The sequence below is a fragment of the Pongo pygmaeus genome, chromosome 2, assembly GCF_028885625.2.
Source record: "Pongo pygmaeus isolate AG05252 chromosome 2, NHGRI_mPonPyg2-v2.0_pri, whole genome shotgun sequence".
Taxonomy (NCBI): Eukaryota; Metazoa; Chordata; class Mammalia; order Primates; family Hominidae; genus Pongo; species Pongo pygmaeus.
Genome location: NC_085930.1, coordinates 125,392,468 through 125,411,062, shown reverse-complemented (window position 1 = coordinate 125,411,062; position 18,595 = coordinate 125,392,468). Strand labels below are relative to the sequence as shown.

The window sequence follows — 18,595 nt, the reverse complement described above, 5'->3', positions numbered from 1 at the left end:
TATTATTAGAAAGCCAAGGAGGCTAACTAAAGCTATGGCTTCTCTGATGCACATGGCTATAATGTGGCAATCTTCTAGTTTGTATCAAAGGAACAGGAATATTCTTACTGTGTGGATTACTGGTTGCTGTTGTAGAAATCCAATTTAAAGAAGACAAGATATCCTAGTGATTAAGTTTCTACTGAACTGCTTTAAGTGAAAATGATCTGCCCAACAGAGAAAAAGAGCGATAGCTTTGGCACAATAGTAAATAGAATGATGCGTCAGTGCAATACATGGTTAGAGTCAGTGAGCTACACTGCAACTTTGAACGTATAAATAGCAGCAGTTGACATAAATCTCTAGGCAGATACTTTATAATAGGTGGTAGTGTTGGTTTTTAAACACTTAGTGGTGATGCAGTCCAAGGGATAATAATTTTTTATTTCTTTAGATTATGAGATCTGTGACTTATATCCAAGTGTTGCTAAAGACATATAAGAAATAATTTAAAGTAATGATCAATATTTGAAATCATATCAATGAATTTTTGAAGCTCTATAAAGAAGATTGTAAGTATATGTGATTCCAGTTTTCCAGATTTTAAATATATAAACATTGTGTGTAAAAGATAAATTTTCTAAATTGGAGGTGCTTATATTTGCAGTTAGCTTTAATATTGATATTTGAATTGATAATTTTAGATTATAGATGTTGTCATTGTACCTAGAGTATTGTTATGAGGTTCTCCCATCCCCCAGATTGGTCATACTAAGAACATTTGATTGAATTACTTTAGTTTTAAAGTTAGGTACCATTTTTTATATAACATTATGCTTGACATTAGAAACACATTTTTTTCAAGAAAAAAAGTGCTACCCATACTAGAGGATAAATCAGTGACCTATGCAATACTTTACAGACCTAAATTTTTTACCCAAAATGAAGTTTTATATTATTTTAGTATCACTGTAATACCAGGTGATCATTATGTTTATAATTTTTTCTTTTTCCTTTGTACAGGGTAATCACATAATTCAGCATTAAAAAATGTAGCAGCCTTTCATTTTCATCTCCAGTTTCTTGACTGGGTTGTTTTTCATGCCACCTTGAATGAAATATGTCTATTTATACTACTCAATAAATATTTACTGAACTCCTATTATTTGAAATTCTTCTAGGTTCCAAAGTGAACAAAATAGACAAAATTGAATGCCCTCATATAATTTAAATTAGTGGAATAAGACATGTAATAAAGAAATAAATAAGAAAAACAATATAGTATGTTAGTTATTTTTGAGTGCTATGTAGAAAAATTAGGGGAAAGCAATAGGCAGAGTTAAGAAGTAGAATACCAAGGGGTGGGAAGGAAAGACTGTCACCTCCCTATCTATTCTAATATTAAAAGCCATATAGCTAGGACATTCTTCCCTACAATTAACCAAACACCACTGGTTGGTTGTTAATAATTTTTGTCTTGATTGTATTTTTCTCTTTCTTTTACTGCAAAAAGTAGTCAGGCCCCTTACATTCTCATATGTCAGGGGAGTTTTCTGTTGTGGTGGTCAAAAGCAGGGTTTGCTTGTTTTCCTTATCTGAGTTCCTTGAGGGTGGGCAGGGCGGACTGGGAACACAGAGGCCAGGGCCACTGCAAGGGAGACACAGGAATAGCAAGGCAGAGAAGATAGTCTCTCACACTTGGAAGAGAACAGAAGTCTTTCAGTGCCCTGGGCATGTGGCAGTACCCAGAAGAAAAATAGCACCATGGTATACCCAGGGAGGTTGAACCCATGCTATCAAGGCTCCTAGCCTCTGAAAAGATTCTTTTGTGAAGGTGTGGCAAAGAAGCTGTTGGGCTGCCTAACTTCGAGGGACTTGAACAAAAATAATATTCATGTAACCATGATGGGCTGAAGAGCAGTGATCTGCCCTCATTTTTCAAGCACCTTTTAGGCACAATGCCTTTCTGATTTATGTGAACCTAGGGAATGTAAAAGGTGGCCCCAAAATGACAGAGATCAAATTTCTTATTATCCTGGTTGGATGAGCATTGTCACATTCAATTTGATTTTGCAACTATGAGGTAATATGACATTGCTTACACATTCAAGTTTGAAAATTAAGATTTATCCTGCTACAACCCCAGGTTATTATTTATTACATATTGATTATTTCTCTTGTAGAGAAAACAGTCTTAAAATAGTAAGCAACAGAAGACATGAATTTCTCCCAGATTGCAAATTTCTCTCCACTGGTGGACAAACCCTTATGTATTTTTTTCCTTGAATTTTTTTACTCCACATTAGTATGCAGAAATAGCACAGACCTTGTTCAGTGAGTCCAAAGTTATTGAAAAGAGACATTCAACTTCTTCCTTAAGGAAATGGGGAAAGAAAAATGAGGTTAAGGCCTTCAGTTGGTCAATAATACCTGATTAAAACAAGATCACATAGAACAGTGGTTTACAAACTTTTCACTTTTGGACACAGCTAGGGATTTTCTCAGACATAGAGCATTATCTTCTCTGTCCAGCCATATGTTTAGTCTCAAACCTCACTCTTGTTCCAAACATTTCCATGCTTATTCATTTATCAAAAATCATCTTATTTATATTTATAAGTTTACATAAATTTTTAGTCTAAGTGTCTTTCTTCTCTTTCTATAATTATTACTTCCTTTATCCTCCACTGAAAATTTAATAAAACTGATTGAGAAAACTCAAGTTGCCAAAGTAATATAGACATATTAAGGATATAATATCCTCTCTTGGAATCATAGGATTTACTGGAATGTGATGATCATGATACCCACTCCTTCCTATAGTCTCATCTGGAGTTACTGGTATGAACTCTTGACTTTATAAGCTTTTAGGTTCTTGGAAGTTTTTACTATAGAGCTGCCTTGAAAATGTTTAAATTTAAATTTTAAATTAAAAAAATTAAAATTTGTCTGTGTTTTGCTTTGGGTTGGGAGAGAAGCTAATTTGAAAATTCTAAAATTAATAGATATACTCAGATTTTAGTGAAAGTCTTTAGAACCTCAAGCTAAGTACAAAAATAATTATTTTTGCATTGCAAAGTGAGGTACAAGAGTATGTATGCAGGATTTACAAGGAGGTACCAAACTAGCTTGGCATCCCTTAACCCAATTTTATAAAAGGGTGGAGGTTGAACATACAGAAATTTTTAGGTGGTGGTACATGCTTGTAGTCCTAGTTACTTGGGAGGCTGAGGTGGGAGGATCCCTTGAGCTCAGGGGTTCAAGAGTCCAGTGAGCTATGATCATGCCACTGCAGTCCAGCCTGTTCAACAGAGCAAGACCCTGTGAAAGAAAGAAGGAGGGAGGGAGGGAGGGAAGGAAGGAAGGAAGGAAGGAAGGAGAGAAGTAAAGAAGAAAGGGAAGGGAGAGAGAAAGGAAGGGAAAGAGAAGTAAAGGGAAAGGAAGGGAAAGAGAAGGAAAGGGAATGAAAAGAAATCAAAACGAAAATTTTGGGGGAGGAAATTTTGGTATATTGTGGCATTTTCTCTATACCTACTTCCTCCCTATCTTGGGGAAAAGAAGATGATCATTTTTCTTTACCTCATGTGTAGTACAGGGGTGTTTTTTTGTTTGCTTTATTTTATTATTTTTTATTTTTTTGAATGCCTGATGAATGTGTCTTGGAGCTTGAGCAATACAGTATATTGATATAAAACTTCTCCCTGAGAAATCTACACACTGAAAACTGAAGACAGATGGTAGTACTGGAATGGCCAGCATTATTCCGGTTTTCAGGAACAATGATGCAGACAACATGGGAAGAGCCAGGGGTCAGTTTAAAAGCGTCTCCACCCAAAAGGGCTTCCTGCCTTCATGCAACCTAAGCAGAAAGAGGCAGAATATGATAATGAGATATAGGTTGAAAGCACCAACTAAAAAAAAGACATTGCTCATCTCGAGGAAGTTGGCAATCAGAAGATGTTCCTAGTTGGGAGAGAAGACCCTCTAACAACCCACAAAGCACACTGTAGTAAAAAAAAAATACTTCAAGCCCAGAGAGCACCAATCCTAGATTGGCATAATAGAAGACAAATAAATATATTTTCTGCAATTTCTCTTGTATTCTCCATATCTAACTCTTTCAGCCACAGAGGACTCAGAACATAGTGGGGGAGAAGAAGAAGCATAGATGGACAAGGAGAACCACTGGCAGCCTGAAGTGTACCCCTAGCTTGTAGGGCACAGGAGCTTTAACTTGAAATGAAGTTTGGAATTTTGTTTCTTACATGCTAGAGGACACTTTGGATTTTTAATATTGGGGGAGTAAAACTAATTGCAGGACATTTTATTATTTTAGTGTTATCAGAAACATCACAGGAACTGCTGTAGATTTTAGCCGACTTAAGAAACATCTGGATTACAGTTGAAAAAGTTTGAATGGCAGTTGCTTTCTGCTTAAGCTTGAATCCTATTTTGAATAGTATTTGTCTTTGAGAATAATTATTTGTTAAATATGAACTTAATTATCTATTTGGTTGCTGGTTAGAAAGGTAAATATAAATGTTTCCATGCTTTCAAAAGATAATTTTTTTAAATGTAGTTTTTACCTTAGTTTGACCTTATTTATAAAACAGCTTTGTTTCCTTTACTAATTTGTTTCTAAAATATAATATAAATGTGTTCCAAACCAAATATTTATCTCTTTAAATGCTATTGTATTTTAAGATGGAACTTAACCGTAATAGTATTACTGTAGTTCATTCAAGCATGATGTTCATTCATCTTTCACAAACTTTATCCAGTAATTAGTATATGGAGTGAATCTATTATGTTTAGTGAGAAGCTGAGTCTTTGCTTCTTTCTTGTCAATCCAGAAGCCTTTCAGTGAAAGATTCAAATTGAAAGATTATGATAATGTCTAAAAGAGCTAAGTTAATCAGAATGATTTCAAACAAACTTGTTTGTTAGCTTCTCAAAATAATGGAGTTAAATAAATGCGAATTACTTCAACATCTTACGAAAAGAACATGAACTCATTTTACATTTTTATTTTAATTAGAGAAAAAACTGGTTGTTCAGGTGGGAAATTTGAATTTTTAAAAGTAAGTAGGATTGCTACTATTATGTAATATTATTCTGGTCTAATTGGCTAATATAATTAATCAAAGAAAGAATCAAAAGTGCCCACAGAAGAAAGGAAGCAGAAAAATTACATTATTGTAGACAATTATATACCTGTAAAACCCAAGGAACTCAAACAAACAAACAAAAAAAAACTATGGTAAACAAAACTATTATAAACAATAGGAAAAAACGATTAAAAGCATAAGAAAGTGTGTGTCAGGAATTCAAGAAGTAGTGTGTCAGGTCATAATCTTTCTGCCTTAAAGACACAAGCCCACGAATGTTCATCACAGCATCATTCACAATAGCAAATACATGGAATCAACCTAGATGCCCATCATTTGTAGGCTGGATAAAGAAAATGTAGTAATAGACACCATGAGATACTACGTAGCCATAAAAAGAACAAAATCATGTCATTTGTAGCAATATAGATGGAGTCAGAGGTCATTATCCTAAGAGAATCAGTGCAAGAACAGAAAACCAAATGCTGCATGTTCTCACTTCTAAGTGGAAGCTGAACATTGAGTACACGTGGACACAAAGATAGGAACAGTAGACACCAGGGCCTACTTGAGGCAGTCTTCTAGTAGGGTGGGAGGACAATGAAGATAGAAAAACTACCTATTGGGTACTGTGCTCATTGCCTGGGCGATGAAACAATCTGTACATCAAACCCACATAACATACAATTTACCCATGTAATGGACCTGAACATGTGCCCCCTGAACCCAAAATAAAAGTTGGAAGGAAAAAAAAAGAAGTAACCGTTTTGAAAATATGAAGAGACTAAAATTCTCATTTATAATAGCAACAAAGCATAAATAATACACTGGTGTAAGCCTAAGAAGCAATGTGCAAGATCTGTGTGAATAAAACTTCAAAATGCTGCTAAGACACAGAAAATAAAGCCCGAGACTGGCTGTGGTGGCTCATGCCTGTAATCCCAGCACTTTGGGAGGCCAAGGCAGGGAGATCACCTAAGGTCAGAAGTTCAAGACCTGCCTGGCCAACATGGTGAAACCCTGTCTCTATTAAAAATACAAAAATTAGCCAAGTGTAGTGGCACACACCTTTAGTCCCAGCTACTCGGAAGGCTCAGGCACGAAAATTGCTTGAACCCAGGAGATGGAAGTTGCAGTGAGCCGAGATTGCACCACTGGACTCCAGCCGGGGTGACGAGCAAGACTCTGTCTCAAAATAAAAATAAAACATGAGTAAATGGAAAGATATAATCCTATTCTCTTCTTGATATGGAAGATTTAATATGGAAAATGTCAGTTCTCCTTAAATTAATTTAAATGCCATCTCAATTAAAAAAAACAATCGAGACTTTTGAGAAAACAAACTGATTATAAATTTGTTGGAAGGTTGAACAAAAGAGAGAGTTAGGCCTATAAAATATGATAGATATAACAAGATGTCACTAGTTAAGGCAATATGGTACTAATAGTGATTTGACAGATTAATAGAAATATATAGAAATTCCACAAATAAACTCAAAAGTACTTGAAATTATAGTTAATGGTTCAGGTTGTATTCAAATAAGAAAAGTTGTATTGCTTAATAAATGGGATGGGTACAAATAGTAACCTGCGGAAAAAAATGTCCAAACTAGTTCTACAAGGAAGAAAGACTTAAATGAACAAAAAAGAAAACACAAAAGTACTAAAATACAAACTACAAACAGAGGAGAATATTTGTAGTACATAGAGGAAAGGGATATTTAAAAAATATATAAAAAGATTATTTTACAGTCAATAAGAAAAAGACTATTACACATACTAACACAGGGCTTGAATCATCATTCCATATAAAAGAAAATATAAATGGCTTTTAAAAAACAATCACAACCTGCTGATTGTAGATCTCTAGGGCATTGAGAGAACATAGGCAGTAGCCAGGTAGTGGTTATAGTGGGCCTTGGGCGAGACCCAGTACTGTGCTGGCTTCAGATCTGACTCAGTGCATTCCCAGTGGTGGTGGCCACAAGGGTGCCTGTGTCACCTCACCCCCAGCCCCAGGTGACTCACAGAGAGCAAGGCTCTGTTTGTTTGTAAGTAAGTCAAGGAACATGAGTCTGTGCCTGATATTCCAGAGAATTCTTCTAGATCTTATCCAACACTCTATGAGTCTGCAAGAGCCATAGCATTACTGGGCTTACGGGGCTCACTAATGCAGACACAGCTTAGATCACAACACTCAAGCTCTTTTAAATACCTGGAAAGCTTTCCCAAAAACAACAGGTGCAAACAAACCCATATCGTGAAGACTACAATAAATACCTAACTCTTTAATGCCCAGACACTGATGAACATGCACAAGCATCAAGACCATCCAGGAAAACATGACCTCACCAAACAAAGTAAATAAAGCAACAGGGACTAATCCTGAAGAGATATGTGACCTTTCAGACAGAATTCAAAATAGCTGTTTTGAGGAACTCAAAGAAATTCAAGATAACACAGAGAAGGAATTTCGAATTCTATCAGATTAATTGAAGAAAGAGATTGAAATAATTAAAAAGAATTAAGCAGAAATTCTGGGTTGAAAAAATGCGATTTACATAGTGAAGAATGCATCAGAGTCTCAATAGCAGAATTGATCAAGCAGAAGAAAGAATTAATGAGCTTGAAGACAGGCTATTTGAAAATACAAAGAAGAGACAAAAGAGAAAAAAAAAGAATAAAGCACACCTATGAGATCTAGAAAATAGCCTCAAGAAGGCAAATCTAACAGTTATTGGCCTTAAAGAGGAAGTAAAGAAAGAGATAGTGGTAGAAAATTTATTTAAAGGGATAGTAACAGAGAATTTCCCAAACATAGAGAAAGATATCAGTATCCAAGTATGAGAATATTATAGGATATCAAGCAGAATTAACACAAAGAAGACTACTTCAGGGCATTTAATAATCAAACTTCCAAAGGTCAAAGATAAAGAAAGGATCCTAAAAGCAGCAAGAAAAAAAGAAACAAACAAAAAACAACAACAACAACAAAAAAGAAACAAATAACAAACAATGGTACTCCAATATACCTGTCAGCAAACTGTTCAGTGGAAACCTTACAGGCCAGGAGAGAGTGGCATGACATATTTGAAGTGCTGAAGTAGAAAAACTTTTTACCCTAGAATAGCATATCTAGCAAAAATATCCTTCAAACCTGCAGGAGAAATAAAGATTTTCCCAGACAAACAAAAGCTGAGAGATTTCCTCAACACCAGACCTGTCCTACAAGAAATGATAAAAAGAGTACTTCAATCAGAAAGAAAAGGATCTTACTGAGCAATACAACATCGTCTGAAGATCCAAAACTCACTGGCAATAGAAAGTACACAGAAAAACACAGAATGTTATAACACTGTAACTGTGTTGTGTAAACTGCTCTTCAGTAGAAAGACTAAAAGATGAACCAATCAAAAATAGTAACTGCAACAACTTTTCAAGACATAGAGAGTAAAATAAGATATAAATAGAAACAATAAAAAGTTAAAAAGAGGGAGGAAGGAGTTAAAGTTCAGAGGTATTTTCTTTTGCTTATTAGTTTGTTACATCTAAGAACATGTAAGCAGTGTTGCTATCAGCTTAAAATAATGGGTTATAATATTTACAAGCCTCATGGTAATCACAAATCAAAAAACAACAACAGATACACAAATTAAAAAGCAATAAATTTAATTATGCTACCAGGAAAAATAACCTTCATTAAAAGGAAGAGAAGAAGGAAGGAAAGAAGGAAGACTGTAAAACAACCAGAAAACAAATAACAAAATGGCAGGAGTAAGTCCTTACTTATCGATAATAACATTGAATGTAAATGGACTGAACTCTCCAATCAAAAGACATAGAGGGGCTGAATGGATATAAAAATAAGGTCCAATGATCCATTGCTTACAAGAAACATACTTCACTTATAAAGACACAGGTAGACTGAAAATAAAAGATGGAAAAAGATATTCCATACCAATGGAAACCACAAAAGAGCAGGAGTAGATATACTTAATACCAGACAATATAGATTTCAAGACAAAAACTGTAATAAGAGACAAAGAAGATTATTATATAATGATAAAGGAGTTCATTCATCAAGAGGATATAACAGTTGTAAATATGTATATATATATATGCATGTATATGTGTGTGTGTATATATATATGCATGTATATGTGTGTGTGTGTATATATATATATATATATATATATATATGCACCCAACACTGGAGCACCCAGATATATAAAGCAAATATTATTAAAGCTAAAGAGATAGATAGATCCCAATACAATAATAGCTGGAGAATTCAACATCCCACTTTCAGCACTGGATAGATCTTCCAGACAGAAAATCAACAAGGAAACATCAGACGTAGTCTGCACTTTGGAACATATAGACCTAATAGACATTTACAGAACATTTCATCCTATGGCTGCAGAATGCACATTCTTTTCCTCAGCACATGGATGATTCTAAAGATAGACCATATGTTAGGTCACAAAACAAGCCTTAAAACATTCAAAAAAATTGAATGTATGTCAGGTAACTTCTCTTACTGCAATGCAATAAAACTAGAAATAAATAACAAGAAGAGTTTTGGAAACTATATAAACACATGGAAATTAAACAGTATGCTCCTGAATAACCAGTGGTTCAATGCAGAAATTAAGAAGGAAATTTAGGCCGGGTGCAGTGGCTCGCGCCTGTAATCCCAGCACTTCGGGAGGCCGAGGCTGGCGGATCATGAAGTCAGGAGACCGAGACCATCCTGGCCAACATGGTAAATAAAACCGCATCTCTATGAAAAATACAAAAATTAGCTGGGTGTGGTGGTGCATGCTGGTAATCCCAGCTATTCGGGAGGCTAAGGCAGAATTGCTTGAACCACGGAGTCAGAGGTTGCAGTGAGCCGAGATCGCGTCACAGCACTCTAGCCTGGTGACAGAGCGAGACTCTGTCTAAAAAAAAAAAAAAAAGAAGAAGGAAGGAAATTTAAAAATTCATTGAAACAAATGATAATGGAAACATGACATACCAAAACCTATGAGATACAGTAAACAGAGTACTAAAAGGGAAGTTTATAGCCATGAGTGCCTAAATTAAAAAAGAAGAAAAGTTTCAAATAAACAACCTAATGATACATTGTAAAGTACTAAAAAAGCAAGAGCAAACAAAACTCAAACTCAACTGATTTTCTTTTACTCAAATTAGTAGAAGAAAATTAATATTGAAGATGTAGAGATGAGATAAATGAAATAGAAACATAAAATACAAAAGATCAACAAAACAATTTTTTTTGAAAAGCTAAAGAAAATTGACAAACCTTTAGCCAGACTAACTAGAAAAAAAGAAATAAGACCCAATAAATAAAATCAGAGATGAAAAATGAGACATTACAATCAATACCACAGAAATTCAAAGGCTCATTAGTGGCTACCATGAGCAACTATATGCCAATAAATTGGAAAATCTAGAAGAAATGGATAAATTTCTAGACCGTACAACCTACCAAAATTGCACCACAAAGAAATCGAAAACTTGAGCAGACCAATAACAAGTAACAAGATAAAAACTATAATAAAAAGTCTCCCAGCAAAGAAAACCCAAGAACCTGATGGCTTCACTGCTGAATTCTATGAAACTGTTGAAGAATAACTAATACCAGTTCTACTGAAACTATTCCAAAAAATAGAAGTGGAGGGAATACTTTCAAACTCATTCCATGAGGCCAGTATTACTCTGGCACCAAAACCAGACAAACACTCATCAAAAAAGAAAACTACAGGCCAATATCACTGATGAATATTGATGCAAAAATCCTCAACAAAATACTAGCAAATATAATTAAACAACACATTAACATGATGATTCATTATGCTCAAGTGGGATTTATCCCAGGGATGCAGGATTGGTTCAACATACACAAATCAATCAGTGTGGCATATCAACAGAATGAAAGACAAAAACCATATCATCATCTCAATTGATGCTAAAAATGAATTTGATAAAATTCAGCATCCCTTTATGATAAAAACCTCACAAAACTGAGTATAGAAGGAACATACCTCAATATAATAAAAACCACAGACACACAGCTAGTATGTATCATACTGAATGGGGAAAAACTGAAAGCCTTTTCTTTAAAATACGGAACATGACAAGGATGCCCATTGTTATTCAACATAGTGCTAGCTAGCACAATTAGACAAGAGAAGGAAATAAAGGGCATCCAAATTGGAAAGGAAGAAGTCAAATTATCCTTGTTTGCAGGTGATATCATCTTATATTTGGAGAAACCTAAAGACTTCACCAAAAAGCTGTTAGAACTAATTATCAAATGCAGTAAAGTTGTAGGATACTAATCAACATACAAAAATCAGTGGGATATTTATATGCCAATAGTGGACAATGTGAAAAACAAATAAAACAGTAATACCATTTACGTTAACTGCATATAAAATAAAATACCTAGGAATTATCTCAACCAAAAAAGTGAAAATTTTCTACAATGAAAACTGTAAAACATTGATGCAAGAAATTGGAGGACAGAAAAAAATGGAGACATATTTCATGTTTATGGATTGTAAGAATCAATATTGTTAAAATGTCCATACTACCCAAAGCAATCTACAGATTCAATGCAATCCCTATGAAAATACCAATGACATCCTTCACAGAAATAGAAAAAAAGAATCCTAATATTTATATGGAACCACGAAAGGCTCAGAATAGCCAAAGCTATCCTAAGCAAAAGGAACAAAACTGAAGAAATCACATTACCTGACTTCAAATTATACTATAGAGCTACAGTAACCAAAATGGTATGGTATTGGCATGAAAGCAGGCACACAGACCAGTGGAACAGAATGGAGAATGCAGAAATAAATCCATACATCTACAATGAGCTCATTTTTAACAAAGGTGCCAACAACATACATTAGGAAAAGGACAGTCTATAATAAGTGGTGCTGGGAAAACTGGATATCCATATGCAGAAGAAAAACTAGAACCCTCTCTCTCGCCATAAATGAAAATCAAATAAAAATGGATGAAAGACTAAAATCTAAGACCTCAAACTATGAAACTCCTACAAGAAAACTTTGGGGAAACTCACCAGGACATCAGTCTTGGCAAAGATTCCTTGAGTAATACCCCACAAGCACAGGCAACCAAAGCAAAAGTGGACAAATGGGATAACATCAAGTTAAAAAGCTTCTGCACAACAAAGGAAACAATCAAAAAAGTGAAGAGACAACCCACAGAATGGCAGTAAATATTTGCAAACTACCCATTTGACAAGGGACTAATAACCAGAATATATAAGAAGCTCAAACAGCTCTATAAGAAAAAAAACTAATAATCCAATAAAAAAATGGGTAAACGATTTGAATAGACATTTCTCAAAAGAAGACATACAAATGACAAATAGGCATATGAAAAGGTGCTCAACATCATTGATCACCAGAGAGGCAAATTAAAACTACAATGAGATATTATTTTACCCCAGTTAAAGTGGCTTATATCCAAAAGACAGGCAATAACAAATGCTGGCGAGGATGTAGAGAAAAGGGAATCCTTGTACAGTGTTGGTGGGAATATAAATTAGTACAACTACTATGGAGAACAGTTTGGAAGTTCATCAAAAACTAAAAGTAGGCTGGGTGCAGTGATTCATGCCTGTAATCCCAGCACTCTGGGAGGCCAAGGTGGTTGTATCACTTGAGGTCAGGAGTTCAAGACCAGCCTGCCCAACATGACAAACCCCATCTCTACTAAAAATACAAAAGTTGGCCAGGTGTGATGGCACATACCTGTAATCCCAGCTACTTGGGAGGCTGAGGCAGGAGAATTGCTTAAACCTGGGAGGCAGAGGCTGCACTGAGCCGAAATCATGCTACTGCACTCCAGCCTGGGTGACAGAGTAACACTTCATTGCAAACAAACAAACAAACAAATACAGCTACTGTATGATCCAGCCATCCCACTCCTATGTATATACCCCAAAGAAAGGAAATCGGTTTATTGAAGAGATAGTCTGCACTCTAATGTTTATTGTAGCACTGTTCACAGTAGCCAGGATTTGGAAGCAACCTAAGTGTCTATCAGTATATGAATGGTTAAACAAAATGTGGAACACACCGTGGAATACTATTCAGCCATGAAAAAGAAGGAGATCCAATCATTTGCAACAACGTGGATGGAACTGGAGGTCATTACATTAAGTGAAATAAGCACAGAAAGATAAACTTTGCATTTTCTCACTTATTTGTGGGAGCTAAAAATTAAAAGAGTTGAACTCATGGATATCAAGAGTACAAGGCTGGTTAACAGGGGCTAGGAAGGGTAATGGAGTGTCAGGGGGATGTGGAGATGGTTAATGAGTACAAAAAATAGAAAGAATGAATAAGACCTAGTATTTTCTAGCACAAAAGGGTGACTATAGTTAAAAATGATTTAATTTTACATTTAAAAATAACTAAAGAGTATAATTGGATTGTTTGTAACACAAAAGATAAATGCTAGAGACATTAGCTATCCCATTTACCCTGATCTGATTATTACACATTACATGCCTGTATCAAGATATCTTATGTAACCCATAAGTATATACACCTACTATGTACCTACAAAAATTAAAAATTAATAAAAGAAAAATTGGCAAAGATGTCAAAGCTTGGAACAGAAGTGTTCTGCAAGTTGTGGGGAAATATACTGAATATATTGCTTGTGGCATTGTAAACTTTGACCTCCTCATTAAAAGTGATTTCACAATAACCTCCAAAATTTAAAATATACATACATTAAACCTGTAATTTTATGTCTTGGAACTTATCTTTCAGTATACTCTCAAGTGGGCAAAATGACATATGGACAAAATGTTTTTATTTCAGCATTGCTTCCAATAGCGTATTAGGAACAACCTAAGTGTCTATCACTTGAGCATTGTCAAATAAATAGGGGTACATACATACCACATATGTGGATATACGTACATCTATTTTCTCATTCTTTCAGTTCTCTCATCCATATTTCTTGGCTTTAAATACAGCGTGTGTGTGTGTGTGTGTGTGTGTGTGTGTGTGTGTGCGCGCGCGCACATGCGCATTTGTGTATGTGTAGATGTAATTCCTAAAGTTTATCTGCAGGTAAGTTTTCTGTCCTGAATTTTCATATCCAACTGCTACTTGACATCTCCACCTCGATGTCATAATTATCTTCCTCTTGGGTATTGAGAAGTCTCATGTCAATATGTCTGAACTATTTGTTGTTGTTGTTGTTGTTTTTGTTTGTTTGAGACGGAGTCTCTCTCTGTTGCCAGGCTGGAGTGCAGTGGCATGATCTCGGCTCACTGCAACCTCCGCCTCCCAGTTTCAAGCAATTCTGCTGCCTCAGCTTTCCGAGTAGCTGGGACTACAGGCACATGCTATCGTGCCCGGCTAACTTTTTATTATTATTTTTTTATTTTTTAGTAGAGGCAGGGTTTCATCATGTTGCCTAAGCTGGCCTTGAACTCCTGAGCTCAGGCAACCTGTCCAACTTGGCCTCCTAAAGTGCTAGGATTACAGGCATGAGCCACCGCGCCCGCCCCAAACTCTTGATGTTCCAACTCTTGACAGACTCTTCATCTCAGTAGAGAGCAAATTCCATCCTTTTGCCCGCTCAGTTTGAAAGTCCTAGAGTAATCCTCCATTTCTCCCAAAACCAGTTTTCAAGTGGTCAGGAAGTGCTTTTTGCTCTGTCATCAAATTATGTCCAGAATCCTAACACTTTTTACCACAGTAACTGTTACTGCCGTGGTCCACACTGCCATCATTTCTTGCATAAATTATTGCAATAGCCTCCTAACTAATTGTCCTGCTTCTATACTTGCCTCTGTATAGCCTTTCCTTATCAAAGCAATCAGAATGATTTCTTTAAAAACAGGAATTCAAATCGAATATTACTTTTATGCTCAGAACTCTGCCATAGTGCCATTTTCACTCAAAGTAATAGCCAAAGACCCTACAATGGCTTGCAAAGGCCTTGATGATGTGGCCCTTGTTAATTTTCTGAAATCATTTCCTATTACTCTCTCTCTTCATCGTTTAGACTCAGCTACACTGGATTCTTTGATGCTTCTTGAATATACATGTACTCTCCCACATTACAGGATTTTTTTCTCTGCCTGGAGTATGCTTTCCTTGGATTTATATATGGCTGACTACCTGGCCTCCTTCAGGGAGATCATGGCCTAAATTCACCTTTTTGATGAGAGTTACCTTGACCACTCATTACCCACCCCTCATCACTCATGATCACCCTGACTTTGCCTTACATTTTATTTCAGAGCACTTATCACCTTTTATACTATAGCCTTATGTTTTATGCTTGTTATATATTGTCTCTTCTCATAGGCTAGAATGTAAGCTTTGTCTGTTTTCTTCAATGATAGATCCTGAGAGTCTGGAATATGTTGAATCAATAAATGCAGAAATCTGCAAGAAAATTTAAAAAATCAATTATATATAACTATTCATAAAATTCATTATATATTTTTATGTTATAGAAATATATAATGTTATAATATATAAATTATATAGTTATATAAATATATAATATCTCTGGAAGACTGTAAAAGAAACTAGTAATAGTAATTTTAGGAGAAGTAGTACCTGGGATGGGAAGGAAGTCACATTTTATATTGTGAGAATTTGCACCTTATCACTTCTTCAATTAAAAAAAAGTAATTTAAAAATACAAAGCACCGTTAAGCCTAATTTGGAAATTAAAATTCCTCTTAAAATACATCCTTAGTTTTTTGAGTTCCTTAGGAGGTTTTAATTTGTAGTACCACTAGGTGGCACATGCCTACTGATAAGTTCAAAGACTCCCAGACACAAGTGTTAAACCTTTTCAGTTCCCCTAAGTCATCAAAGTTTATTTTAGCTATATGGCGCTGATTTTTCTCAAGAATTTTCTTTAATTATTTTCTTATACTATTTCTGTAGGGCAGCAGTCTCCAACCTTTTTGGCACCAGGGACCAGTTTCATGGAAGACAATTTTTCCATGGACTGAGGGAAGGAAGGGGGATGGTTTTGGGATGATTCAAACACATTACATTTATTGTGCACTTTATTTCTATTATTATTACATTGTAATATATAATGAAATAGTTATATAACTCACCATAATGTAGAATCAGTGAAAGCACTGAGCTTGTTTTCCCGCAACTAGAGGGTCGCATCTGGGGGTGATGGGAGACAGTGACAGATCATCAGGCATTAGATTCTTGTGAGGAGCACACAACCTAGATCTCTCCCACGTGCAGTTCACAATAGGGTTCATGTTCCTATGAGAGTCTAATGCTGCAGCTGACCTGACAGGAGGTGGAGCTCAGGCAGTAATGCTTGTTCGTCCCCCACTCACCTCTTGCTGTGCCGCCCAGTTCCTAACCGGTCATGGACTAGTGCTAGTCTGACCCCTGCTTTAGGGAATATTATAGCAACTGTTCCTACACTATTCCTATATACAGAATAGCATAGGAACTGTTTAGTGCTATAAGCTTTAAAGTGATTTTTCACTACAATTTCTAATTTAATATTATAACATTTGACTTGCAGAAATGTCTTAAATCTGTGAAGGCTAGCTTAGACATCCTTAAAATAATTTAAAATTTCCAATATTTAGTGAATTGTATCTGCCTCTTTTCATCTGTTTCCTATGAAATAACTTAATGAATGAAATTCACAGATTATGTTTCCAAAAGTAGATTTTTGTTTGATCCTATTGTTTCACTGCTTTTATGTCAAGTTAATCAGTGCCCAGGACCAAATGCAATTTATCAGCCTCTTTCTGAATACTTTATGTAATATACCGTGAGGTATAGGCAAATGGGTACTGTGGAGGATGCAAAGATGAAATATTATTTATTGCCTCCATCTTCATGGACCTTTCATTTTATGGGTAGTGATGTCATGAACACAAATAACTGTAATAGAAGTCAGAAAGTAGTAAATCAGTGAATTAAAGTATTATGTGTAGTGGGAGCACAGAGCTGATATTAATTTGGAGACTCTAAGAATATGGTGACATTTGAGAAGAGCTTTAAATATATAGTTTCATTCTCTGAATTAATTCAATATGGGTCTTATATAGATTTACACTTCTGTGTAAAGAGGCATTATCTTATACATCTGAGAGAAAAATATAATCTTTATAGATAGGTGTTAATTATAGGTTAATAAAATAAATAGCCATATTCCTTTTGCTGGTAAAGTATTCAAAATGAAAACGATGGCATGCATTTTATAAATATAACATTTAAAAACATTATAAAAATCCTTTTTGCTGAGTTTTAAAATAACACTGAAAACATTATTGGACTAGGTCAATTTAATATTTATTTTTGACCCAGATATTTTTTCATTTTGTTTTTCTTCTTAAAATATATTTTTTGAAAACTAAATATGCATTTAGAAAATGTGCTGAATCCAAGTAAAATAACTTACTGAGTTCTTATTATGCCATGAAACTATAATCTATTATTGTATTTCATACTCATGAAACCTTATGATGTATGTAGTGTTATCATTCACATTTTTTAGATAAAGAAACTAGGGCATAGAAGGTTTAAGAAATTTGTATGCATATGTTAATATCTGCTGTAACACTAAAACTAGATGTGAATAGAATTTTTTATTTTTTATTATTTTATTTTTTTTTGAGACAGAGTCTTACTCTGTCACCCAGACTGGAGTGCAGTGGCACGATCTCACGTCACTGCAACATCTGCCTCCCAGGTTCAAGCAATTCTCCTACCTCAGCCTCCCAAGTAGCTGGGAATTACAGGCGTGAGCCACTGCACCCTGCCAAATTAATTTTCTTCTAATAAGAAACTTGCTTTTCAATTTGTACCACTTTAGTATAATTGGTATGTTATTTAAAAGGAAATCAACATTATTCTTATTAAATCTATTAATATTAACTATTTTGTGACATTGAGGGCCTTTTTGTAAGTTTCTAAGTGTGAGATGAATAACATTATCATGATTATCTTAGTGAACCAAACATCTGACCCTTTGACTATTAACTTGCAAAATTTTCACAATTTTGCTGAATTCTAAAATAATAATAAAATAATAATTAGATACCAAAGTCTAAGAAATATGTTATACAATGCTCCAAATTACATTTTGTTCCGGCTTAATAAGTGGATTTTAAAACAAAGTTATATATTTAAAAATGAATTTTATTCTTTTTTCTGTATTTATATAGCCAGAAAAGTGTAAGAATAAAAAGAAGTGGTATAAAAGTGCACTACAAGAAGCACGTCTACTCTATGGATATTCTCATGAGCAAAGACTGGAAATGTGCTGCCTATCAAAACAACAAGGTGTATAAATATTTTTTCTTTATTATTCCGAAATAAGGATTTATTCAAATGCATGTTTTCCAAAATATGTTTGCTCATTCAAAAATCTCTATCTCTTTCTCTTCATAGGGAAATAGGATATCATTGTTTATTTGAAAATTATTTTTATAT

The 18,595-nt window shown here is 34.8% G+C and overlaps 1 protein-coding gene across 3 annotated transcripts in view; it reads left to right on the top strand.

Annotated features, from left to right (window-relative positions):
* The window catches only part of ZCWPW2 (zinc finger CW-type and PWWP domain containing 2), a 177,843-nt gene that overhangs the window by 112,355 nt on the left and 46,893 nt on the right, over window positions 1–18,595 (top strand). For all 3 annotated transcript variants that reach the window (XM_054480127.2, XM_054480129.2, XM_054480128.2), the window contains one exon: window positions 18,328–18,445. In XM_054480127.2, coding sequence (XP_054336102.1) covers window positions 18,328–18,445 — 118 coding nt within the window. The remainder of the gene's footprint in view (window positions 1–18,327; window positions 18,446–18,595) is intronic.